Source organism: Orcinus orca, chromosome 1 (genome assembly GCF_937001465.1).
Source record: "Orcinus orca chromosome 1, mOrcOrc1.1, whole genome shotgun sequence".
NCBI classification, from domain to species: domain Eukaryota; kingdom Metazoa; phylum Chordata; class Mammalia; order Artiodactyla; family Delphinidae; genus Orcinus; species Orcinus orca.
This window is the reverse complement of record NC_064559.1, coordinates 168698257-168725904: the sequence shown is the minus strand read 5'-3', so window position 1 is coordinate 168725904 and position 27648 is coordinate 168698257. Positions and strand designations below refer to the sequence as shown.

Below are 27648 nucleotides of genomic sequence, written 5' to 3'. Positions count from 1 at the left end.
TAAACTGTAAAATAATTTCATAGATTCCAAGTGTAGGACATTGTCCTCCTTGACCATTATTTCTTAAAATACTTTTTCTTCCCCAATAACTCCTCTCTTCTGGAGTTTTAATTATACATTTGTATTAAACTGCTTAAGATTGTCCCTTGGAGTTCTATGATTCTCCACTTTTTTTTTCCCAGACTTTTTGTTTCAGTTTAGATAGTTTCTATTGCGCTACCTTCAACTTCACTTATCTTTAATTTTGTAGTATCTAATCTGTTGATAATATCATCTAATGTGTTGTTTACATTAAATAATGTATTTTTCAACTCTGAAAGTTCCATTTGGGTCTTTTTCAGATCTTGCACTTCTATGTTGAGATTGCATATTTATTCCCTCATTATATTCATATTCTCCTCTATATCCATGAATTATAATATCTGTTTTAAAGTTCTTGTCTGCTAATTATGTTATTTCTGGGTTCCTTCCTCCCTCCCTCCCTTCCTGGCATTGCGCAGCTTGTGGGATCTCAGTTCCCTGACCAGGGATTGAACCCGCACCCTAGGCAGTGAAAGTGAAAGCACGGAGTCCTAACCACTGGACCTCCAGGGGATTCCCTGGGTCTGTTTCTGTTGACTAATTTTATTTTCTGTCCTGATTCTTACCATATTTTATTGTAAGCTAAACTTTATGGATACTATTGTATTTAGATTTTTGTTGTCTTCCTGAGTCAGGCCTATATGTGAGGTTTTTAAAACAGATTTTTTTTTAGGGGGGACCATGCCTTGGGGCATGCGGGTCCTTAGTTCCCTGATCAGGGATTGTATTCGTGCTCCCAGCAGTGGAAGTACATGTTCCTAATCACTGGACCGCCAGGGAATTCCCTGAGGTTTTAATTTTTTAATTTTTGTTCAATTATTTTTTAAAAATTTATTATTTATTTATTTTGTCTGCATTGGGTCTTAGTTGCGGCACGCACGATCTTTTTTTTTTTCTCTTTTTTTTGCGGTACGCGGGCCTCTCACTGTTGTGGCCTCTCCCGTTGCGGAGCACAGGCTCCGGACGTGCAGGCTCAGCAGCCATGGCTCACGGGCCCAGCCGCTCCGCGGCATGTGGGATCTTCCCGGACCGGGGGACGAACCCGTGTCCCCTGCATCGGCAGGCGGACTCTCAACCACTGCGCCACCAGGGAAGCCCACACGATCTTCATTGAGTCATGCGGGATCTTTCATTGTGGTGCACGGGCTTCTCTCTAGTTGTGGCATGCAGGTTTTCTCTCTCTAGTTGTGGCACAAAGGCTCCAGGGCATGTGGGCTCTGTAGTTTGGGGCACACAGGCTTTCTTGTTGAGACGCTCAAGTTCAGTAGTTGTGGCATGCGGGATCCTAGTTCCCTGACCAGGGATCGAACCCTGGTCCCCTGCATTGGAAGGCGGATTCTTTTTTTTTTTTTTTTTTTGCGGTACGCGGGCCTCTCACTGTTGTGGCCTCTCCCGTTGCAGAGCACAGGCTCCAGACGCGCAGGCTCAGTGGCCATGGCTCACAGGCCCAGCTGCTCTGCGGCATGTAGGATCCTCCCGGACAGGGTCACGAACCCGTGTCCCCTGCATCGGCAGGCGGACTCTCAACCACTGTGCCACCAGGGAAGCCCAGAAGGCAGATTCTTTACCACTAGATCGCCAGGGAAGTCCCCACTGAGGTTTTTAAAGTGCTATTGTGGGGAATTCCCTGGCAGCCCAGTGGTTAAGACTCTGCGCTCCCAAGCGCAGGGGGCACGGGTTTGATCCATGGTTGGGGAACTAAGATCTCGCATGCCACATGGTGTGGCCAAAAATCAAATCAAAAGAAAACAAAAATGCTGTTGTAAATTTTTTAAATTTAATTTTCCAATTAATTGTCAGTTGTATATAAAATACAGCTTTTGTTTTGTTTTGTTTTTTTACCTTGTACCCATTAAAGCATGTTCATTAGGAGAGTTATATAGTACTGTTTATATTTTAGAAATGATGAGTCTAAACTCTGGGTAGAGATGGATTGGAAAAGGATTAAGAGTGAAAGTAGAGAAACTAATTTGCAGTTTTTTAGTATTCTAGGAAGAGATATGGTAGTGGCTTGGATTAGAAATTAGTAGTGGAGCTAGAAAGAAGGGGATGAACTAGAAATTTATTTGGGAGGTTTAACAGTCATACTCACAGCAGGAAATAGATGACACATTCAGAATAGGGATAATTTAATGAGAGTTTAATTAAGGGACTACTTCCAAAGATAAGGGAGAGGTATGGAAAACCACAATAATATACTACTCAATGTCCAGTAACAGTAGCTATTGCCACCCCTAGGCCCAAAGGACCTCTCAGAAGGAATATCTTAGTTTATCTGGGCCGCTATAACTAAAATCCTGTAGACTGGGTGACTTATAAACAACATAAATTTATTTCTCACTGTTGTGGAAGCTAGGAAGTCCAAGATCAAGGTGCTGGGGGATTTGGTGTCTGGTGAGAGCCCAATTCCTGGTTCATATACATCTTTTTACTGTGTTCTCACATGGCAGAAAGGACAAGGGAACTCTCTGGGGTCTCTCTGATAGGGGCACTAATTCCATTCAGTGAGGGCTTCACCCTTGTGACCTAATGACTTCCTGAGGTTCCTCCCTCCAGATATCATCAAATTAGAGGTTAGATTTCAACATAAGAATTTTGGGGGGACTTTCCTGGTGGTGCAGTGGTTAAGACTCTACGACCCAATGCAGGAGGCCTAGGTTCAATTCCTGGTCAGGGAACTAGATCCCACATGCTGCAACTAAGAGCCTGCAGGCCACAAGTGAAGGTCCCACTGGCCTCAACTGAAGATCTCACATGCGGAACTAAAGATCCCGCATGCTGTAATGAAGATCTTGCAGGTGGCAATGGAGATCCCGTGTGCCATAAGTAAGACCTGGTGCAGCCAAATAAATAAATATTAAAAAAAAAAACTTCAGAAGAATGCAAACCTTTAGTCAGTAGCAGGAGAGAGGACTGATTTTAGAGGAGCGATGAGGGAGACATAGCCAGCCCAGGGTACTTTAAAAGAGAAAGAGCTGGGGAAATTATCTGTGGTGATTCCATACAAGTCACCTCAGAGTAGAGGTAGAGAAGATTAAGGAGTGGGTCTGGGTGTGAGGTAGGTAGCAAATGGAAGATGTCTGGCACAAGTAGAACCAACAGGATTTGCTAATTTATTGGATGTCTGTCTTGTGTGGGATGTTGATTAAGGGTAAGGAAATGTCAGTAAAGATTAAGCAGCTGAGTAGATGTGATGCTGTTTACTGAGTAGGGAAAGACCGGGGAAGTTCAGTTTCATACATGGTGAGTTTGAAGTATTTGTGACACAGTTAAGTAGATATGTCAAGGAGACAACTGGTTATCTAACACTGTGGCTTAAAGAGAGATCTGACCTGGAGGTAGTAATCTAGAATTCATTGGATTTATAGATAATATTTAGAATCATGTAATCAGTAGTTAGATATTATAGAGGCAGAGTCGTTAGTCATTAGTGGTCTTGATGGGAAATCGACCTCTAAAACATGCTACTGATTTATAAAACAAAAACCAGTAACAGAATACTGTAGTATAATTCTATTTATATAAAGTTCAAAAACATGCAGAACTAAACAGTATTCAGGATAATGATTACCTCTGGGTGAAGGAATGAGAAGTAGCATCAGGGAAGGGTATATAAGGAACTTTAAAAATTTGGTATGTTCTATTTAAGCTGTGTGGTGAATACAAGAATGTTTTAAGAGTATATATCTATATATCTATATATATTACTGTGTTCGAGTTCTTTTTATTTTTATTAATTTATTTATCTATCTATCTATTTATTTATTTATTTGCGGTACGTGGGCCTCTCACTGTTGTGGCCTCTCCCGTTGCGGAGACAGGCTCCGGACGCGCAGGCTCAGCAGCCATGGCTCACGGGCCCAGCCGCTCCGCGGGATGTGGGATCTTCCCAGACCCGGGCACGAACCTGTGTCCCCTGCATCGGCAGGCGGACTCTCAACCACTGCGCCACCAGGGAAGCCCCCTATTTATTTATCTTTAACATCTTTATTGGAGTATAATTGCTTTACAATGGTGCGTTAATTTCTGCTCTATAACAAAGTGAATCAGCTATACATATACATATATCCCCATATCTAAAAATATTTATATTGTTTTATATGTTATTATATTATTTAAATATTTTACATATGTTCTAAACATCTTTTATATGGATTTAATCTTTACTGTATTTAAAAAATATTTATTTGTTTTTGCTGGGTCTTTAGTTGCAGCATGCATGTGGGATCTAGTTCCCTGACAGGGATTGAACCCCGGCCTCCAGCATTGGGAGCACGGAGTCTTAACCACTGCACCACCAGGGAAGTCCCCTTTACTGTATTTTGAAAATGAGGCTGCCATGTCCAGTAATATGGCAAATAATGTCATAAAGTCTTAAAAGGAAATATTCTGGATAAAATATAACAAACACTTTCAAATGCAAAGTAAGGAAAATCCCGAGCATCCCCACCCAATTCAAAGAAGCTGGAAATCACCACTGTAAGCAGGCCCTAAAATAACCAAAGATTAGAGACTAGACATTTGCCAAAAGCCGGCGGGAAGTTTGAATGGAGACTGTGAACTGTAATATATACATATATATGTGTATATGTAAACATGGGTTAACAAAGGCTGGTCATACTTCAGTGAAATGGTAGGTCTAAAACAATCTGCTTATGGGAAAGGGAAACAGGGAAGCTTGTCAGTTTTGGCTTGGATTTTGAGTGAGAAAAATATGTCCTAAAAATTTGCTATCACAGGTCTGTCCTCATACAGACTAAGGGTTTTAACTGACATTTCTAGCTTGGTTCAGGAAATGTGTAGCTGAGAAATTATCAAAATGGCCCCTGGTGATGCCCCTAAGTAAGTAGCATTTAGCATAATCTCTCTGATGTGACATATCTTCTTCCCAGGCTTCACAGGAGTCTAGTAAACTCTCACTAAAGATTAGCTCATGGACTTCCCTGACAGTCCAGTGGTTAAGACTCTGCGCTCCCAATGCAGGGGGCACGGGTTCGATCCCTGGTCAGGGAACTAAGATCCTGTATGCCGTGCTGTGTGGCCTTTAAAAAAAAAAAAATTAGCTCACAATCTTAAATTATAAAACATGAACCTCTATGATTAAGAGTCAACAGGGGACTTCCCTGGTGGTCCAATGGTTAAGACTTCGCCTTCCAATGCAGGGGGTGCAGGTTCAGTCCCTGGTCAGGGAGCTAAGATCCCACATGCCTCACAGCCAAAAAACCAAAACGTAAAGCAGAAGCAATATTGTAACAAACTTAATAAAGACTTTAAAAATGGTCCACATTAAAAAAAAAATCTTAAAAAAATCAACAGAATCAATAACTAACAGAATTAGATTCCCAGAGACTTCAGAAAATGGTATTACTGAAACAGTATAAAATAAGTGTATTTAAAATTTATTAAAGAAATAAAAGATGAAATAAAAATGAAAAAAGAACCATATACAATTCAACAATGAAGAACTAAATGCCACAGAATAAAGAAATAGTAACCTGGAAGATAGATCTAGAGAAATTACCCACAGGAAGCAGAATTTCCATTTTCACATGGGCATATGAACCAATTCTGGGTATGAGACCCAAGTAAAAGTCCGCTGAGACTGTTTCAGGGAATTTTTTTGCTTCGTTGGCTCCTTTCTGACATGAATTCTGAAATGGCGAGGATTTGGAGCAGTTGAAACTCTCATATGTTCTTTTGGGAATGCAAAATAGTACAGTCACATTCTAAGAACGGGTTAGCACTCTGTTATGTAAAGTTAAATACATGCTTAACATGTAGGAAGTGTTGAATTCCAGGGACCCAGGAATCCCATTTTTAGGTAACTACCCAAGAAAAATGAAAACTGTGTTCCCACAAGACTTTGTGAATAGTTATAGCGGCTTTATTCAAAATTGTCAAAAGCTTCAAGTAATCCAGATGCCCTTCAGTTGGTGAATAAAGAAATTGTGGTATATTCATTGCAGTGGAATGCTTCTCAGCAATAAAAGGGAACAAATTACAAAAACATGCAGCAACACAGATGAATCTTTGTTAAATGCATTATGCAAAATGAAAGATGTCAGATTCAAAAGGCCCAGTTACTTAATGATTCTACTTATATGACATTTTGGAGAAGGCAGAACACTGGGGACAGAACGAAGATAAGTGGTTGCTTGGGGTTGGTGGGAGGGATTGTCTGCAGAGGGACACTAGAGAATTTTGGGGTCATGGAACTGTTCTATATCTTTATTATGGTGGTAGTACACGACTGTATGCATCAGTCAAAACTCGTTGAACTAACTACACCAAAAAGTAATTTTTTTGCTATATGTAAATTAGACCGCAGTTAAAAGAAAAACAAAAATGAATAACAGGATAGTGATTACAGTGTGCAGAGTAAACTTACTGAAGAAATATGGTTGAAGAGGATGTGGGGGTCAACAGAAGGCTTTTGTTTTTAAGGCAAATAATAGAGCATAAATTGTATGTTAAGAGTGATCCAGGGGCTTCCCTGGTGGCGCAGTGGTTAAGAATCCGCCTGCCAATGCAGGGGACACAGGTTCGAGCCCTGGACTGGGAAGATCCCACATGCTGCAGAGAAACTAAGCCCGTGCGCCACAACTACTGAGCCTGCACTCTAGAACCCACGAGCCACAACTGCTGAGCCCACGTGCCACAACTGCTGAAGCCCGTGTGCCACAACTACTGAGGCCTGTGTGCCTAGAGCCTGTGCTCTGCAACAAGAGAAACCACCGCAATGAGAAACCCGCACACTGCAACGAAGAGAAACCTCCGCTCACCGCAACTAGAGAAAGCCCACCACAGCAATGAAGACCCAACATAGCCAAAAATAAATAAATTTATTGGAAAAAAAAAAAAAAGGGTGATCCATTTGATGGTAATTCCCTGGTGGTCCAGAGGTTAGGACTTGGTGCGTTCACTGCCTGGGCTCAGGTTCAGTTCCTGCTCAGGGTACTAAGATCCCGCAAGCTGTGTGGCCTGGCCAAAAAAAAAAAAAAGAATGATCCATTTGAGAAGGAGAGTTTGAAGATGTGCATGAATGAAGAAATAACAAGGAGGGGCTAAGGCAGGAGGGATGAAATCCAGCCAGCACACGTGGAAGTGTTGGTCTTTGCAAGGAGGTACATGTTTTCCATATAAGAGGAGACCAAGGAAAAGATGCATGCAGTTCCAAACTAAATTTGATGGTGAGGTGGCTTCATTTTTCTCACTGAAGTGAGTCAGATTCTGTTACCAGCATGAAATGGGTTTGAGGAACAAGTAGAAGGCATGAAATAATTCTTGCCTGATGGTGAGAAAGTGCCCTGTCTAAAGAGACCTTGAAGGATTTCCAGCTACTGAGGGCTCATTTGAAGTTAATGTTTATGAATTTTCCATGACATACTATGTTGTGTGACTCTTCCCCTCTTCTTCTTTTTTAAAAAATATTTATTTATTTATTTTTGGCTGTGTTGAGTCTTAGTTGCGGCACACAGGGTCTTCATTGAGGCATGTGGGATCTTTCATTGTGGTGCACGGGCTTCTATCTAGTTGTGGCCTGCAGGTTCCAGGGTGTGTGGGCTCTGTAGTTTGGGGCACGTGAGCTCTGTAGTTTGGGATACATGGGCTCTAGTTGAGGTGTGCGAGCTCAGTAGGTGTGGCGCGTGGGCTTAATTGCCCCGTGGCATGTGGGATCTTAGTTCCCTGACCAGGGATCGAACCCAGGTCTCCTGCATTGTAAGGTGGATTCTTTACCACTGGACCACCAGGGAAGTCCCCTCTTCCCCTCTTCATAGATGATTAGCTGCTGGGTGTTGCCATAAAAAAGGTGAATAGTGAAGTTCTTCCAGGAGAATGTCTTAGAGTGTAATGGAGGAGAGGGAACAAGGAGTTGAGGATATGTGTAAAGGAGTAATTTATACTTCGGACTATGGAGGGAATTTAATCAGTTAAAAGTGAGGTGGAGGTCAGTGAATGTATTGCATGTTGAAACCTTTGACAAAAATGCAGTCTCTGGCTAATCACTCTCTCTTCATGTCTGAGTGCCATACCTTTCAAATATATGTTTTTAAAAATTTATTTATTTGGCTGCACCGGGTCGTGGTTGCAGCATGTGGGATCTGTAGTTGCAACATGCGAACTCTTAGTTGAGGCATGTGGGATCTACTTCCCTGACTAGGGATCGAACCCAGGGCCCCTGCATTGGGAGTATGGAGTCCTAGCCACTGGACCACCAGGAAGTCCCTCAAATATTTGTAGAATGAACAAATGCTAGTCTCTTAGAGAAGATGTTTTACATCTGTCAGTTCTAATTCTTCTACAACCTCCTGGGTATAGCAACCTTTTACAGTGTGAACACTTATGAGGGTGGGAATAGGCAGGCCTTCTTATCCTCTGGCATGTAGTAATCATTCAATAAATATTTATTGAATGAATGACCATGTGATTTCTGCTTGATTAGTCCCTTATGTTGTATGAAGTTGTCAGATTTATTGGATGTATTCCACACTAAACTGTTAGCTCCAAAAGGATTAGAACTATATCTTACTCATCCCTGTATTTTCAGTGGCTGGCAGAGAACAGGAGATAAGTGAAGGGTTGAGAGAACTTAATTTTTTTTAAAGATACAACAGAAGCTACAACAGATAGAAGTCTTCCATTCAGTTAATAGTTGGAATAAGGTAGTTTTATTACATATAAATCATTAGAGTGAGGAAAATGTATCTTAAGATATCCTCATTAAGTAGTTTGATGTATGGCATGACCACTTTTATGTTGTATTTTTATAGATGTGTTCTAACAAATTTCTTTGGGGGTTTGTTTGCTAGGAGGAGGCGTCTCCCTACTCTTTGGTCAACATCTGCCTGAACGTCCTGGTTGCTAACCTGGAGAAATTGTGTTCTGAAAGATCTGATGGAACACTTTGTCTTCCGGAGCATTGGAGTTTCCCTCAGGAATTAGCTGATCAATTCGTTGGGGTCATGACTTGGCAAGGTAATGATAAGGCTCCTTTATAGTGTACTTTTATAGCACTTTACTATTTGAAAAGCACTTTCACATATAATTCCTGTTTTGCTCCTCACAGCAACCCGGTGAGAAATACAGAAGTTATTCCCATTTTATTTGTGTGGAGGTTGGTTCTCCGAATCTTTCTGGGATCGCTTGGTGGAAATTGTCTTGCATCTAGGCTTGCCCTGCTCTTGCTATAGTCTCATCTCCCATTCTTTTCTTTGTGAATATGAACCTTTAAATTTTTTTCCTTTACCTCCTATTGTAGTGGGGCTTTCAAAGAGCTATGTTTAATTTGCGATGTTACAGTTTTTTCTTAATGAAAAATTTTGGGGGGTAACACATTATTGAGATAAAATTCACGTACTGTATAATTCATCCATTTAAAGTATACAATTCAGTTATTTTTTTATTTTTTACTTTTTTAGTATATTCACAGATTTGTGCAGCCATCATCACAGTCAATTTTCATCACCTTAAAAAAAATCTCCTTATCCATTCCACCCTAATTTTAAGCAGTCATAATCTACTTTCTACCTGTACGGATTTGCCTTTTCTGAACATTTAATATAAATGGAATCATTCAACATGTGGCCTCTTGTGTCTGGCTTCTTTCACTCAACATAGCATTGTCAAGGTTCATCCATGTTGTAACATCAATCACGACTGAATTTTTATGGCTGCATAATATCCCACTGTATTGATATACCCCTTTTTATTCATTTCTCAGTTGATGAACATTGGGTTGTTTTTACATTTTGGCTATTATAAATAATGCTACTATAAACATTAGTGTACACATTTGTGTGTGGGCATATGTTTTTATTTCTTTTGGGTGTATACCCAGGAGTGGAATTGCTGGATTAATTGCTGGATAAAATGGAAATGCTGGATTGGGGTGTATACCCAGGAGTGGAATTGCTGTGTTTAACTTTCTGAGGAACTTCCAAACTCTTTTCCAAAGTGGCTGCACCGTTTTATGTTCCCACCAGCAGTGTTACAAGAGTTCAGATTTCTCCACATCCTCACCAAAACTTGTTATCTGACTTTCTGATAGCCATCCTGGTGGATGTGAAGTGGCATCTATTGTGATTTTGATTTGCATTTCCCTAGTGACTAATTATGTTGAGCATTTTTTCATGTCCTTGTTGGCCATTTGTTTTTTCTCTTTGGAGAAGGCTCTATTCAGATTTTTTGCCTATTTCTTATTAGGTTATTTGTCTTTTATTATTGAGTTGTAAGATATGTCCCTCATCAAACATGGTTTGCAGTTATTTTCTCCCATTCTGTAGATTATCTTTTCACTTTGTTGATAGTGTCCTTTTACTCACAAAAGTTTTTAATTTTGATGAAGTCCAATTTATCTTTTGTTGCTTATACTTTTGGTATCATATCTAAGAATCCATTGCCAAAGCCATTGCGAAGTGCTAAAGATTTTACACCTACATTTTCTTTTAAGAGTCTCATTGCTTTCACTCTTATGTTTAGTACTTTGGTCCATTTTGAAATAATTTTTGGCATGAGGTGTAAGGGTCCAGCTTCATTATTTTGCATGTGGCTATACAGTTGTCCCAGCACTATTTGTTAAAAAGGCTGTTCTTTTTTTTGTGTTGAATAGTCTTGGCATCCTTGTTGGAAATCAGTTGACCATTGATGTATGGGTTTATTTTTGTACTCTCAATTCTATTCCATTGATCGATGTGTCTATCCTTATGTCAGTACCAAGTAGCTTGATTACTGTTTGCTTTGTAGTGAGTTTTGAAATTGTTAAGTGTGAGTCTTCCAACTTTGTTCACCTTTTTCAGGATTGTTTTGGTTATTCTGGGTTCCTGATATTTCCATGTGAATTTGAGAATTGACTTGTCAATTTCTACAAACAGTCCAGCTGGGATTTGAATAGGAATTGCATCAAATATGTATAATCAATTTGGGGATTATTGCCATCCTAACAGCATTAAGTCTTCTGATCCATGAATATGATGTCTTTCTATTTATTTAGATCATCTTTAGTTATTTTCACCAGTGTTTTACCATCTTAACGATCTGAAATCCTTAATACATGAGCGTGGGAGAGCTTTCTATTTATTTAAAATAGATCTTTAATTTATTTCAACAATGTTTTCTAATTTATGGGTATAAGTTTACATCTTTGTTAAATTTATTTCTAAGTATTTTATTCTTGATGCTGTTACACAATTGCTTTCTTAATTTCATTTTTGGATTGTTCATTTTTAGTGTACAGAAATCCAATTGATTTTTTTTTGTTTGTTTGTTTTTTTTTGTTTTTTTGTTTTTGCGGTACGTGGGCCTCTCACTGTTGTGGCCTCTCCCGTTGCGGAGCACAGGCTCTGGACGCGCAGGCTCAGCGGCCATGGCTCACAGGCCCAGCCACTCCGCGGCATGTGGGATCTTCCCGGACTGGGGCATGAACCCGTGTCCCCTGCATCAGCAGGTGGACTCTCAACCACTGTGCCACCAGGGAAGTCCCCAATAGATTTTTTTAAATTATTTTTAAAATTTTTATTAGGCTGTGCCATGCGGCATGTAGGATCTTAGTTCCCCATCCAGGGATCAAACCCGTGCCCCCTGCATTGAAAGCACGGAGTCTTAACCTCTGGACCACCAGGGAAGTCCCTACAATTGATTTTTTATGTTAATCATATACCCTGGAAACTTGCTGAATTGATTTATGTGTTTTAATAGTTTAAAGGATTTCTTAGAATTTTCTGTATACAAGATCATGTCATCTGCAAATGGAAATGGTTTTACTTCTTCCTTTCCAATTTGGATGCCTTTATTTGATTTTCTTGTCCAACTTCCCTGGCTAGAACCTCCAATACAAAGTTGAAGTATTGAAACATTCACCCTTTTCTTTTCCTGATCTTAGGGGGAAAGCATCTAGTCTTTTACCATTAAGAGTGATTTTAGCTTTGGGTTTTTTGTAATTGCCCTTAACAGGCTGAGGAGGTTCCCTTCTATTTTAGTTTGTTGAATGTATTCATCAGGAAGAGGGTGTTGGCTTTTTCTGCATTTGTTGAAATGTTCACGTGGGTTTTGTTTTTTATTCTTTTAATGTGGTGTATTACATTAATTTGCTTTTGGATGTTAATCCATGCTTTTCTGGGATAAATCCCACTTGGTCACATTGTATAAATCTTTTTGTTTATTACTAGATTCAGTTTGCTGGTAATTTGATGAAGATTTTTGCATCCATAATTTAAAAGGATTTTGGTCTGTGATATTCTGTTCTTGTGATGTCTTTATATGGATTTTTGTCATCAGGCTAAAACTGACCTCAATGAATTGGGAGGTGTTCTCTTTTTTTTTTTTTAGAGGAGTTTGTGAAGAATTGGTATGTATTCTTCTTTAAATGTTTGGTAGATTTCAACAGTAAAGCCCTCTTGGCCTCTTTATGTGGATAGTTTTTTGATGATTAATTCAATCTGTTTACTTGTTATAGGTCTATTCATATTGTCTGTTTCTTCTTCAGTAGCTTTGGTAGTTTGTGTTATTCTGTCAATTTATCCATTTCATTTAAATTATCAGATTTGTCAGCATACAGTCTGTTCGTGATATTTCTTTACAATTCATTTTATTTCTGCAAGGTCAGTAGTTCTGTCCCTTTCAATTCTCATTCTAGAAATTTGAGTTCTCTTTTTTTTTTGGTCAGTAGAGCTAAGTTTTGTCAACTTTGTTGATCTTTTCAAAAACCATCTTTTGATTTCATTGATTTTTTTTTTTTTACTTTATTTTCTTTTCTGTCCTCCATTTCATTAATTCTCATTATAATTTTTATTATTTCCTTCCTCCTGCTCATTTTGTGTTTGGTTTGCTTTTCTTTTCCCTGTGTCTTAAGGTAGAAGTTTAGGTTATTGATTTGAGAGCTTCTTTTTTAAATATATGCAATTAGAGCTATAAATTTTCTTCAAGCACTGCTTTAGCTGCATCCTGTAAGTGTTTGTATGTTGTCTTTATTTTTCATTCATCTCAAATTATTTTCTGATTTTTCCCTTTTGATTTCTTCTTTGACCCACTGCGTTTTAAGGAATATATTGTTTAATTTCCAAATACTTTTGAATTTCCAGGTTTCTTTGTTATTGATTTTTAAATTCATTTAACTGTACTTTGAGAACATACTTTATTTCAGTTTTAAAAAATTTATTGAGATTTGTTTTTTGGCCCAATATATGCTCTATTTTGGAGAATGTTCCAAGTGCATTTGAGAAGAATATATATTCTGCCATTATTGGGTGAGTTGTTCTGTAGATTTCTGTTAGATCTAGTTGGTTTATAATTGTTTTAATCTTCTATTTCACTGTCAATCTTTTGTAGTTTTTCTGTATAGAAAATAGTTTTTTAATCCTTTTTGTTATTCATGCTAAATAGGATATACATGTACTTTTAAAATATATTGTTGGGACTTCCCTGGTGGCACAGTGGTTAAGAATCTGCCTGCCAATGCAGGGGACACGGGTTCGAGCCCTGGTCTGGGAAGATCCCACATGCCGTGGAACAACTAAGCCTGTGTGCCACAACTACTGAGCCCGTGCTCTAGAGCCCATGAGCCACAACTACTTAGCCCGCTTGCCACGACTACTGAAGCCTGCGTGCCTAGAGCCTGTGCTGTGCAACAAGAGAAAACACTGCAATGAGAAGCCCGCGCACTGCAACGAAGAGCAGCCCCTGCTTGCTGCAACTAGAGAAAGCCCGTGTGCAGCAACAAAGACCCAATGCAGCCCCCCCACCCTAAGAAAAAATACATGGTTAGATTTGATTTGCTAATATTTTGTTGAGGTTTTTTTGTTGTTGTTGAGGATTTTTGCATCTGTGTTCATGAGAGATATTGGTCTATAGTTTTCTTTCATAGTAGCTCTGTGGTTTGTTTATTTTATTTTATTTTTTATTTATTTGGTTGCACCAGGTCTTAGTTGCGGCAGGCAGGCTCCTTAGTTGTGGCATGCAGGCTCCTTAGTTGTGGCTTGCAAACTCTTAGTTGCGGCATGCATATGGGATCTAGTCCCCTGACCAGGGATTGAACCCGGGCCCCCTGCATTGGGAGTATGGAGTCTTATCCACTGTTCCACCAGGAAAGTCCCAGGTGCTCTGTGGTTCTGGTGTTAGGGTAATGCTGGCCTCAAAGAATGAGTTAGGAGGTATCCACTGTGCTACTATGCTCTGAAAGAAATTGTAGAGAACTGGTACAATTTCTTCCTTAAATGTCTGGTAGAATTTACCAGTGAACCCATCCAGGTGCTTTTTGTTTTGGAAGGTTATTAATTATTGATTCAGTTTCTTTAATAGATACAGATCCATTCACATTGTCTATTTCTTTTTGTGTGAGTTTTGGTAGATTGTGCCTTTCAAGGATTTGGTCCATTTAATTTAGGTTATCAAACTTGTGGGCATAGAGCTGTTCATAGTATTCCTTTCATATCCTTCTTTTAAAAAATTAATAAATTTATTTATTTTTGGCTGCATTGGGTCTTTGTTGCAGTGCACAGGCTTCTCATTGCGGAGGCGTCTCTTGCTGCGGAGCACAGGCTCCAAGCGTGCAGGCTTCAATAGCTGTGGCATGCGGGCTCAGTAGTTGTGGCTCATGGGCTCTAGAGTGCAGGCCCAGTAGTTGTGGCACATGGGCTCAGTAGTTGAGGCACGTGGGCCCTAGAGTGCAGGCTTAGTAGTTGTGGTGCACAGGCTTAGCTGCTCTGTGGCATGTGGGATCTTCCCAGACCAGGGCTCGAACCCATGTCCCCTGCATTGGCCGGCGGCTTTTCAACCACTGCACCACCAGGGAAGCCCATCATATTCTTTTTTTTTTTTTTTTTTTTTTGTGGTACGCGGGCCTCTCACTGTTGTGGCCTCTCCCCTTGCGGAGAACAGGCTCCAGACAGGCAGGCTCAGCGGCCATGGCTCACGGGCCCAGCCGCTCCGCGGCATGTGGGGTCTTCCCGGACCAGGGCACGAACCCGTGTCCCCTGCATTGGCAGGCGGACTCTCACCCACTGCGCCACCAGGGAAGCCCCATCATATCCTTTTAATGTCCATGAGATCTGTAGTGATGTCCTCTCTCTCATTTCTGATGTTAGTAATTTGTCTCTTTATTTTAGTCTGGCTAGAGTCTTACTGATTTTATTGGTCTTGTCAAAGAACCAGTTTATGGTTTTATTGATTTTTCCTTTATTGATCTGAGGTAACATTGGTTTGTAACATTACTAGTTTTACACGTACAGAATATATTTCTACTTCTGTATAGAAATATGGTGTACCCACCACCAAAAATTTAGTTTCCTCTGTCACCATACAGTTGATCCCCTTTACCTGTTTTGCCCTCCCCTCCACTTCTTCCTGTCTGATAAACACTACTCTGTTTTTTCTATCTACATGTTTCTGTTTGCTTTAGTTTTTCTTATTTTGTTTGTTTATATTCCACATAAGAGTGAAATTATATGGTATTTGTCTTTCTCTGTCTGACTAATTTCACTGAGCATAATACCGTCAAGGTCCATCCATGTTGTCAGAAATGCTAAGATTTCATTTTTTTTAATGGCTGAGTAGTATTGCATTGTACATATTCCGCATCTTCTTTATCCATTCATCTGTTGATGGGCACTTAGATTGTTTCCATATATTTGTTATTGTAAACAATGCTGCAGTGACCATAGGGGTGCATGTATCTTTTTGAATTAATGTTTTTGTATTCTTTGGATAACTACCCAGAAGTGGGATAGCTAGATTATATGGCAGTTCTATTTGTAATTTTGTGGGACTCTCCATACTGTTTTCCATAGTGACTGCGCCAATCTACATTCCCACTAACAGTGTATGAGGGTTCCCACATCCTTGCCAGTACTTATTTCTTGCCATTTTGATAATAGGGTTTTTTTGGTACATCATTCATCCTCTTTTTTTAATTTTCAAATTTGTATATAATTTTTAAAGGTTATAGTCCATTTACAGTTATTACAGAATATTGGCTATATTTACTGTGTTGTACAGTACATCTTCGTAGCCTTTCTTATACCAGTAGTTTGTACTTCCCAGTCCCCTACCTCTATTATTGCCCACATACACACACTGGTAATCACTAGTTTGTTCTCTATATCTGTGTGTCTTCTTCTTTTCTGTTATATTCACTAGTTTGTTGTATTTTTTTTAAGCTCCACATATAAGTGAGATCACACAGTATTTGTCTTTCTTTGTCTGACTTATTTCACTTAGCATCATGCTTTCTGAATCCATCCAGGTTGCTGCAGATAGGCAAAGTTTGTTCTCTTTTATGGCTGAATAGTAGTCAATTTTATATAAATATATAAAATATATAAATATAAAAATTATATATAAAAATGTAATATATAAATATAAATGTTATATACACACACACACATACACACACATACATATACACACCTTCTTTATCCATTCATCTTTATGTATGTTCCTGTTGCCATTTTCTTAATTATTTTGGGTTTGTTTTTGTAGGTCTTTTTCTCTTGTGTTTCCCACCTAGAGAAGTTCATTTAACATTTGTTGTAAGGCTGGTATCCATTCATCTGTTGATGGACACTTCGGTTGCTTCCTTGTCTTTTTTAATTTTTTTTAAAATTTTATTTATTTATTTTTGGCTGCGTTGGGTGTTCGTTGTTGCGCGCGGGCTTTCTCTGGTTGCATACAGCAGGAGCTACTCTTTGTTGCAGTGCATGGGCTTCCCATCGTGGTGGCTTCTCGTTGCAGAGCACAGGCTCTAGGCGTGTGGGCTTCAGTAGTTGTGGCTCGTGGTCTCTAGAGTGAAGACTCAGTCGTTGTGGTGCACGGGCTTAGTTGCTCCACAGCATGTGAGATCTTCCTGGACCAGGGCTCGAACCCGTGTCCCCTGCATCGGCAGGCAGACTCTCAACCACTGCGCCACCAGGGAAGCCCTGCTTCTGTATCTTGGTAGTTGTAAATAACGCTGCTATGAACATTGGGATGTATGTATCTTTTCAGATTAGTGTTTTCATTTTTTCTTTGGATATATACCCAGGAGTGGAATTGCTGGCCATATGGTAGTTCAGTTTTTTTGAGAAACCTCCGTGATGTTTTCCCCAGTAGCTGTACCAATTTATATTCCCACCCAACAGCATATGAGGGTTCCCTTTTCTCCACATTCTCGCCAACATTTGTTATTTGTGTTCTTTTTGATGATAGCCATTCTGACAGGTATGAGGTGACATCTCATTGTGGTTTTGATTTGCATTTCCCTGGTGATTAGGGATGTTGAGCATCTTTTCATATGCCTGTTGGGCATATGCATGTCTTTGGAGAAATGTCTTTTCAGGTCTTTGCCCATTTTTAAATCGAGTTGTTTGTTTTTTGGATATTGAGTTGTATGAGCTGTTTATATGTGCATTGTTGATGGATGTTTTATTGGTTGTAGATTGAAGGGGAGAGACCACGGTAGTGTTTCACTCTGGCATGTTGCTGATGTTACTCCCTCTGTTCTAATTCTTATTTCTTTTCTGCTTACTTTGAATTTAATTTGCTCTTTCTAGTTTCCTAAAATGGGAACTTAGATTATTGATTTTAGATCTTTCTTTTCTAATATATGCATTCAGGGCTATAACTTTCCCTCTAAGCACTGCCTTTGCTGCATCCCATAGATATTGATAAGTTGTGTTTTCATTTTCATTTAATTGAAAATATTTTTCAGTTTCTCTTCACATTTTTTCTTTGACTCATGTTATTTAGAAGTGTGTTGTTTAATCTCCATGTATTTTGGGATTTTCCAGTTATTTTCTTTTTTTTTAAAGAAACTGGTCATTTGTTTTGTAAAGTGTCCTACAATCTGGACTTTACCATTGTTTGACTGCAATGATTTGACATGTTTCTCTGATCCTTGTAATTCCTATAAATTGGAAATTAGAGGTAGAGGCTTGATCAGATTCAGGTTTGATGTTTGGTAGTGCCCTATACTTCTTAAGGGTGTGAATAAAGTCTGATTGCCTGGTTGTTTTTCACTTTTGGCGGCCATAGATGATTGTTACCTTCCTAGATTTATTAAATCATCAGGGGTTCTTGTATGTATGACAGTGTTTATTACTCTCAACTTTCCTGGCTTAGAGTACTTTGTTTTTCTGTTTTTTAATTTTATCCTTGGTTACTATTCCACAGTTTCGTTTGTATGCCTCTGTTTCTCCATATATACGTTAAATGTTTTATGTTCCTCAAGTTTCTGTCTTGGGTACCCTTCTCACTTTGTACACTACCTGGGTAATTTTGTTTGATTTAGCTACCACTTCTACTTGAATTTCCCAGAGTTTCCAGTGCAGGTCTTTATTCTAAGCTCCAGAACCACATATCCAGGATGCCTCTTACATATCTTATAACTCTTCTCTGGGCTGCTGAATCATCATATTCTTTTGGTTTTCTTCTACCTCAGTGGCTGCTGCTTATCTGTCTGCTCATCTAGCTTCCCTTGAAGGGTAGTACAGAAAGGGTAAGAGTTCTGGCTTTGGTGCCAGACTCTTTGGGTTTGCCACCATTTCCATGGGCCAGTTACTTAAGCTCCTTATGCCTCATCTCATCTGTAAAGTATGACTAATAGTAATACATACTTCATTGGGTTTTATGAGGATTCAGGGAGTTAGTATATCTAAAATGTTCAGAACATTCAAAAATGGTTAGTTATTATCATGGCTATTATTCCTCATTCTGCTATTTGATCTTAAACGTAGATGCTTTTTGGTACTTGGTCCTTGTTCCTCTTCTTACATTCTCATGTCATCCATTCCCATGGTTTTAAATACTGTCTCTATGCTGATTAATTCCAAATGTTTATGCTTCAGTCTTTTAGATTTAAAATATGTAGAACTGAGAAGGCCTCGGCTGATCTTATGGGAAGTCCTGCAGGTGGAATAACTACTCAGATCTGTGTTGCATTAGGGCGTGAGGGCTGGATCTTTATACCTCCCAACACAGTTTTGGGATATGGGTTTCCATGGGAAAGTGGTATGACCATGGGTGAAGCAGTTCTTTTCAGCTGATGCAGTCCCCATAGATGAGGGCTGTCAGTTGGTGGCATTCCCAGCAGCTCAAGTAGTAAGTCCTTTATCTCTAAATGTGATCTGGTGTCCCAGCACAGCATCTGCTACACTGCCATTTCCTCCCATCTCAAAATCTTCCTAGTTGTTCAGTGACTTAGGAGTCATTTTTCATTCCTCCTCCCTCTACCCTTGATTCTGTTGACACATTTTCTGTCTTCAAAATACATACCTCAAATGTTCTTTTCCTCCTAGCCCCTGTCATTGACACCTTTCTCTTACTTGTCCCCTGGTCTCCCAAATGGTTTCCTTACCTCCAATTCTGCCCCTCGCCAAGCTCTGCCACACGGCAGAGAGCAGTCCTCTTATACCTTAATCAGATCTGTCTACACCTCTGTCACTCTTTAAAGGCTTCTCCTTGTACTTAGGATAAAATGCCAATTATTTACCCTGGCCTGTAAGGTCTGACTCTTGCCTCTGTCTCTAACCTGTCAGATGCTGGTATCCCGTTCACCAACTATGCTTCAGCCACACTGCTTTTCTCTCATTTCACAGAAAAAGCCAAGCTCTTTCCCATATCAGGTCTTTCGCTCCTTGTGTCTGGAATGACAGCTGCCTTTGCTTTTCATATCCTTTTGGTCTCAGCTTAAATGTCACCTCCTCATACCTCACCGAGAGACAGAAGATTCTTGTCCTCCTCCTCCTTTTCCCCACCCCTGTATTATATTCTTGTCTTGTTTGTTTCCTTTAGAACACTGACTACATTTTTAATGTTAGTGGTATTCTGCTTGTTTTATATTCTTTTGTATCTGTGTTCTCCTTCTAGGATGTAAATAAACCCCAAGATGGCAGGAGCCATGTCTGTCTCATTCACCGTCCTCAGCTTGTAGCATAGCACTTTGCATACCTTGAGCACTTGATATTTGTTGAATAAATGTAATAAGTTCCTTCTCAAAGCCTTGAATATTGGGGTTTCCTTTTTCCTATCTTAGTAGCACAGCCCAACTCAAACTGGGAACTTGTGCACCATCTTATACACCTTTTGCCTCAATTCTTTCCCCTAGTCCATTCAGCTACCAGGTTCTGTCAGTTTAAACTTTCATTTCTCATCATTAAAATCATTAATAATCTCTTGCCCCATCTCACTCCCATCAAATACCATCCTAATTCTTGTTACATTATCACATAATTGGTCTTTCTAAAAAAATAATTATGACCATTTTTTTTTTTGCTTAAAAATTTTGAGTTGTTCATTATTGTTTATAGGGTAAATGTCTGCGTTTCCTGGCTTTGTTTACAGGCCCCATCTGCCTTTTACCTCCCTCTCCACTTTCAGTTCCAGCCATGCTTCCCCTTGCACGCTATGGGCCAGTAGCACTGATCTACTTAGGGTCATTCTGAAAAATCTGTTGTTCTGTGCCTCCATGTCTTTGGCGTGTTCTTCCACCTTCCACCTTCACCCTGGGAAACTGATATTCCATCTTAAAAACCTTCCCCGATGTTAACCTCATTTGTATTAATTCAGTACCTGGTATGAATCACCATTGGATATAATACATTATTATAATAATTTATTTGCCTGACATGCTTCCTAGACTGAATTCTTTATGGTCACAGGTGTCTAATTACCTTGTGAGCCTATTACTTAACATGGGATCTCACACATAGAAGATGCTTAGTAAATCGTTTCTAAATGAAATCTAGTATAACCCACTCATTTTACAGGTGAGGAAAATGAGGCCTCGAGAGGTAAGTGACTTACCAAAGGCTGTGCACTAATTTGGTTAAAAGTAGTCATTAGTGCTGTTTTCATATTATATACCCTATACTTACCTACCTCTTTTATTTTGTTCTTTTTTTTTCTGTGAACAAGGTTGCTGTGGTTAAAACTGTGGGCTCTGGAGTCAAACTGGTTTTGATACTTGATTCTGCCACACATTTTGACCTTGAGCAAGTTACTTAACCTCTTTAAGCTCGAGTTTCCTCGGCTATAAGATGGTAATAATCATAGTTCTTTTATGGTGTTATTGTAAAGAGTAAATGAGATGATTTGAGTAAAGGGTTTAGAACAGTGCTTGGCACAGAGTAAGCAGTAAATGTAGGTCATTATTGTTGTTATTATTAGCATCTGTCAAAGTTCTTTGGCCATAACACCTCCTGGAAAAGGCATGAGATTTAGTTGTTATTACAAGCTGGTTCTGGTTCTCTTATAGGCAAGCTGACTGATAGAACGGCAAGCATTTTCCGAGGCAACCAAATGAAACTGAAGCTGGTCAGTATTCAGAAAGCTAAAATATCTACAGCTGCGTTCATACAAGCCTTCTGCCATCACAGACTCATTGAACTGGATGCTACTGCAGTACACACTGACCTCTCAATTCCAGACATCCTAAGTGGACTCTGCAGCAATAGCTGGATCCAGCAAAACCTCCGATGTCTCCTGTTGGACTCAGCAAGCATCCCTCGCAATTCAAGACTGTTGGTCTTTGGTCAGCTCACCGGTCTTCGCATCTTAAGTGTTTTCAGTGTTTGTTTTCATAGTGAAGACCTGGCTAATGTTTCTCAGTTACCCAGACTGGAAAGCTTGGATATCTCTAATACTCTGGTCACTAACATCTCTGCACTCCTCACCTGTAAGGATCGACTCAGATCTCTTACAATGCACTATCTAAAATGCCTGACCATGACCAAACCACAGATTCTCGCAGTCATTAGAGAACTTAAATGTCTGCTTCACCTTGATATTTCTGATCACAGGCAACTCAAGTCAGATCTAGCTTTTCATTTGCTACAGCAGAAGGATATTCTGCCTAACATTGTGTCACTGGACATTTCTGGGGGCAGTTGCATCACTGATGAAGCTGTAGAACTGTTTATACAGCAGCGGCCTGCGATGCAATTTGTGGGACTATTGGCTACGGATGCTGGTTATTCTGAATTCTTTGCTACAGCGCAAGACTTGAGGGTTTGTTCTTTACTGAAATAAGTTTGCTTCATTTGTTCAAAACAGTTTTAAGTTTTTGTTGTATATCAGAATCTGTACTAGGCATTAGGGTTACAAAGACAGATTAAAAAATTCTTAAGGAGCTTAATTAAGAATTATTGCGTAGCTACTGTGTGGTAAGTTGTGAAAATATAACCTTAAACAAGATACAGTCCTAGCCTCCACGTCTTCGAGTCTGGTTTGATAATGATAAGCAGAGCCATTTATACATTACCTCTTATGTGCCAGATGTCATGCACATTGTTTTTTATGGATGAGGAAATGGAAGCTCAGGGAAGTTAAGCTACTTATCCACAGTCATAGAAGTATTAAATGATAGAGCTGAGACTTGTATCCTGGTCTTTGTGACTCTAAAACTAGTGTTTTCACCTCTAGTAACAGCTAAATATAATGAATAAGGCAGGTGATCAATATGCCTAACACCATTTTTGGTGAAGGTATGACAAAAAGCAATTTTTAAAAGAGTCTTAAGAAAAAAGCATTGAACACTGCTGGAATATGTTTATAGCCTCTCATGGTGCTGTTTTTAAAGCAGCATATATTTAAATATTTATGTCCTAGAATATTTCTCTTTTAAAACAGTGGCTTTCTACCTCAGTTGTACATTATAAACACTTTGGAAGCTTTAAAATACACGGATGCTTGTGTCCCATTCCCCAGAGATTCTGATTTCATGGGTCTGGGACTTGTTCTGGGCATCAGGATTTTGAAAGCTTGCACGTAGTTCTAGTGTGCAGCCGAGGTTCAGAACCACCACTTTCAAAGAACCCCTTTAAAAAAATAATTATACCGTATGTAATTTTTCCTAGGGTGAGAGAGAAAAGTGATTTACAGTCATTAGTTGTTTTCACAGTTTTATTCTTTTGATTTGAAAATAGCAATTGTTGTATTTTAAAGTCCTTTTAATTTTCTGGCTTGTTAATGAAGGTGGAAGCCATCAGTTACATCATTAGGCTACAAATAGATAATTTGAACTTTCAAATTAAATGTGTATAGTAGAGATGTTTACCACGAATGAACACCTAGGCCAGTTTCAGATTAATGGCATTTAGTGTCACAATGATCAAAAGACCACAGTGATTTAAAAAAATAGATTTTAACACATCAACTCCTGATATATACAGTAATATTGGACAAGTGCTAGAATATTCTATAGGCAGATTATGCATGTAGTTAAGATACTGTCAAAGTGGGTACACCAAAAGAAAATGAGAGAAGTCTTCTTTCAGTAAACTTTATCTGGTATACATGTAAGTTTAGTTTATTTTGAAAATTTTAAATTATGCCTTATATACAGTGTTGGGTATTGTGGGGATGGAGAGGAGAGACCATAATCTTCCTAGTACTAAGAAACTCTAAAGCTCTTAATCTAGACTTACATGGAGTGTAAGGTATGGTAAGTTTAAAAGGTGTGTTTCAGAAAATCTTATATTTAAGAGAAATATGTATTGCTAGAATCAGATGCAAAATATACTAAGTATTTTTGTTTGGGTTAATCAAAAGTTTGCTTAAATTAAAATGGATAAAATTAAGTGTTAGTGAAAACCTAACAGAACAAGTATGTGTTATTTCCTGCACCCAGTGTTAGAGTGGGCAACGTGTACTTAATTGCTTTAAAATGGGTGGAAAGGGCACCCGCCATTAGTATTAAAAGCCATGTAACATTTTCATTTGCTAAGAAATCCTTGTTGATCCACTGGTGGGGCGTAGCAAGAATCCCTTTTGAGGATTGTTTTGTAATGACATCTATAGGAAGCCCTGGAGAGAGAGGGTGATGCAGCATCTATCTGGTCTTCCGCTTAGCCTTACTATGGCTTATCCTTTGTTTCTCTTTCAGCTCTGACATCTGGATGATCACAAAACTTTAAAAAATTTTAGAATATATCCAGCGTTTAGATGCTTAATAATGCGTAGGTCGTTGGGCAGTTGATCTATGTATAGTACTTGAAAAATTATTTTTAAATTGCAGATCACTAACTTTAAACATTTTTCCAAATTTGTTTTTTCATATTTTATCTCTACATGCACGTGTACACACACGTGCACACACACACGCACAGAGTTTTTTTCTTGAGGGTAGGTTGCATACATCATGCCCCTCTGCCCCTTAACATACTTTAGTTTGTATATCCTAGAGCAAGGATAGTCTCTTGGACTCTTCCGAGAGCAAGGATAGTCTCAAGGATGACCACGGTGCAGCTATCAAATTTCAGGAAATTTAACATTGATGCAATACTTTTATATAATCTACTATATATATTATCCCAGTAATGCCCTTTATAAAATATTTTTCCTTTTAGTCCAGGATTATTTTTGCATTCAGTTGTCATATTTCTTTATAATTTAAACTAGAAGAGTTCCTTAGTCCTTCCTGTCCTTTGTTACATTGATATTTTTGAAGAATACAGACCAGCATTGTTTTGTTGGCTTTTTTGAAGAATACTCCTCATTTTGGGTTAGTCTGATGCTTCCTCATAATTATATTCAGGTTCTCCCATCTCTGCCCGGAATACCACATAAGGGATGTTGTGTCCTTCTCAAGTATATTACAACATGAAGCACACAGTGCCCCTCATTAGTGAAGTTACTTTTCATCACTTGGTCAAAGTATTGTTCAGGTACTAGGTAAAATAGCCAGGTGCAGATAAAATATTATCTATATACTGTTGTATTGTTTCTACACTACATAGGTAATACTATTCCTCTTGAAACTAATAAGCAATATATAAGATATTAGAAGACTATGCCAATATCCTGGTCCTCATCAAACTTTCTGATCTAGATACAGCATCCATTGATGTTTCTTACCTGAACCAATCTTTACTGCAGTGGTTGCAAAGTGGTGATTTTCCAACTCCATCTCTCCTTTCTACATTTAGCAAGTCTAACGTATCCTTAATGTGGACTCATTGATTCCTGATGTTTTCAATGATTTATAGTTCATTACTCTTCTTAATTATTGTGATGCTCAATTTGTCACAGGTTGGCCAATGAGAGCTCCCGTGTCAGTTTTTACATGCCCCCATTTTTGTTGTTGTTATTATTTTGAGTACTTCTTTACTTTCTGGCAAACTAAGACGTTCTAGGCTTCTTATACTTCTCTGTTTTGGCCTTGGAATTAGACATTTCTCCCAGGAACCCTGGTTCCTTTTAGGAGGAAACCAATATTTGAGTACTAGATGTGTTTTTAAGCCCTTTCAGCAAACAGAGCCAAGAAATAGATGAAGTAAGTTTAAAAGTGATACTTCCAAATGACCATCCTCACACTGTTCTTTGCCCTTCCACATTCTGTATTTGTATCTCTCTTTCCCACAGTGAGAACTTTGGCTCTCAAAAGCGTCAGCACATTTGCTTAATCCTACAACACATATAAAATAGTTTCAGAATTGCTACACCTATACTACTTGTTTTTTTCTTTTACATTATTTATTTATTTATTCGGTTGCGCCAGGTCTTAGTTGCAGCAGGAGGGCTCCTTAGTTGCGGGTCTCCGGCTCCTTAGTTGTGGCATGGAACTCTTAGTTGCGGCATGCATGTGGGATCTAGTTCCCTGGCCAGGGATTGAACCCGGGCCCCCTGCATTGGAGCGCAGAGTCTTAAACACTGCGCCACCAGGGAAGTCCCACACCTATACTATGAAACACAAACCTACTAAAAAAAGTTGAAGATGTGTTTGCAGTTCTTTCTTTTCCCTCTTGACTGAGAGTATAGTCAAAGTACTAAGCACATATATTTAGGTTTTAAAATTTCCTCTTCTTACACAATAGGTAGCATAGTATATGTACTCTGCACTTTGCTTTTTTTACTAAGCAGTATGTCTTGGACATCATCCTGTGTCAGTTCATGTTCCCGTTTTTTGGGAGGGGATGGTAAAATACATATAACATAAAATTTATCATTTTAATCTTTTTTAAGTGTATAGTTTAGTGGTTTTACATACATTCATAATTTTGTTCAACCGTCACCACCATTCATCTTCATAGCTCTTTTCATCTTGTAAGGCTGAAATTCTATACCCATTAAACACTAACTCCCATGACTCCTTCTCCCTGGACCCTGACAACTCCCATTCTACTTTTGTCCTATGAATTTGACTATTCTAACTACCTCATGTAAGTGGAATCATACAGTACTTGTCTTTTTGTGACTGGCTCATTTCACTTTGCATAGCGTCCTCAGGGTTCATCCGTGTTGTGGCATACTGCCTTTTTCAGGTTGAATAACATCCATTATGTGTTTACCACATTTTGCTTGTCTGTTTATCATCGATGAACACTTGGGTTGCTTCCATGTTTTGGCTGTGTTGGTAATTGTGAATAATGTTGTTACAAGCATGGGTATACAAATATCTCTGAGACCCTGCCTTTTTTTTTTTTTTTTTGCTGTGCCACACAGCTTGAGGGATCTCAGTTCCAGGGATTGAACCTGGGCCACAGCAGTGAAAGCCCAGAATCCTAACCACTAGGCCACCAGGGAACTCCCAAGACCCTGCTTTTAATTCTTTTGGTATATATCCTGAAGTGGAATTGCTAGATCTGATGGTAATTCTATTAATTTTTTGAGGAACTGCCATACATACAGCAGCTGTACAATTTTACATTCCCACTAACAGTGCACAAATTTTCCGTTTTCTTCACATACTTGCCAACATATATTATTTTCTGTTTTTTAATTTTAAATTTTTTATTTCTTAAAGGTTAGCAGAGACATTAAAAAATTTTTTTAACATCTTTATTGGAGTATAATTGCTTTACAATGATGTGTTAGTTTCTTCTGTATAACAAAGTGAATCAGCTATATGTATACATATATCCCCATATTCCCTCCCTCTTGCGTCTCCCTCCCACCCTCCCTATCCCACCCTTCTAGGTGGACACAGAGCACCGAGCTGATCTCCCTGTGCTATGCGGCTGCTTCCCACTAGCTAGCTGTTTTACATTTGGTAGTGTATATATGTCCATGCCACTCTCTCACTTCATCCCAGCGTACCCTTCCCCCTCCCCATGTCCTCAGGTCCATTCTCTACATCTGTGTCTTTATTCCTCCTGCCCCTAGGTTCTCCAGAACCTTTTTTTTTTTTTTTTTAAGATTCCATATATATATGTTAGCATACGGTATTTGTTTTTCTCTTTCTGACTTACCTCACTCAGTATGACAGAGTTTGGTCCATCTACCTCACTACAAATAACTCAATTTTATTGTTTCTTTTTATGGATGAGTAATATTGCATTGTATATATGTGCCACATCTTCTTTATCCATTCATCTGTCGATGGACACTTAGGTTGCTTCCATGTCCTGGCTATTGTAAATAGCAGCAGAGACTTTAAAAAATTTTTTTTAAATTTATTTTTGGCTGGGTTGGGTCTTTGTTGCTGCACACAGGCTTTCTCTCTATTTGTGGCAAGCGGGGGGCTACTCTTTGTTGCGGTGCACAGGCTTCTCATTGCGGTGGCTTCTCTTGTTGTGGAGCACAGGCTCTAGACGTGTGGGCTTCAGTATTTGCAGCACGCGGGCTCAGTAATTGTGGCACGTGGTCCCTAGAGTGTGTGGGCTT

At 39.1% G+C, this 27648-nt stretch overlaps 1 protein-coding gene across 1 annotated transcript in view; it reads left to right on the top strand.

Moving 5' to 3' along the window:
* Positions 1-27648, top strand: part of ZYG11A (zyg-11 family member A, cell cycle regulator) — a 57600-nt gene that overhangs the window by 5394 nt on the left and 24558 nt on the right. Inside the window, exons 2-3 of the mRNA XM_004273909.4 lie at positions 8892-9057; positions 21302-22053. Of these exons, the coding sequence (XP_004273957.2) occupies positions 8892-9057; positions 21302-22053 (918 nt within the window). The remainder of the gene's footprint in view (positions 1-8891; positions 9058-21301; positions 22054-27648) is intronic.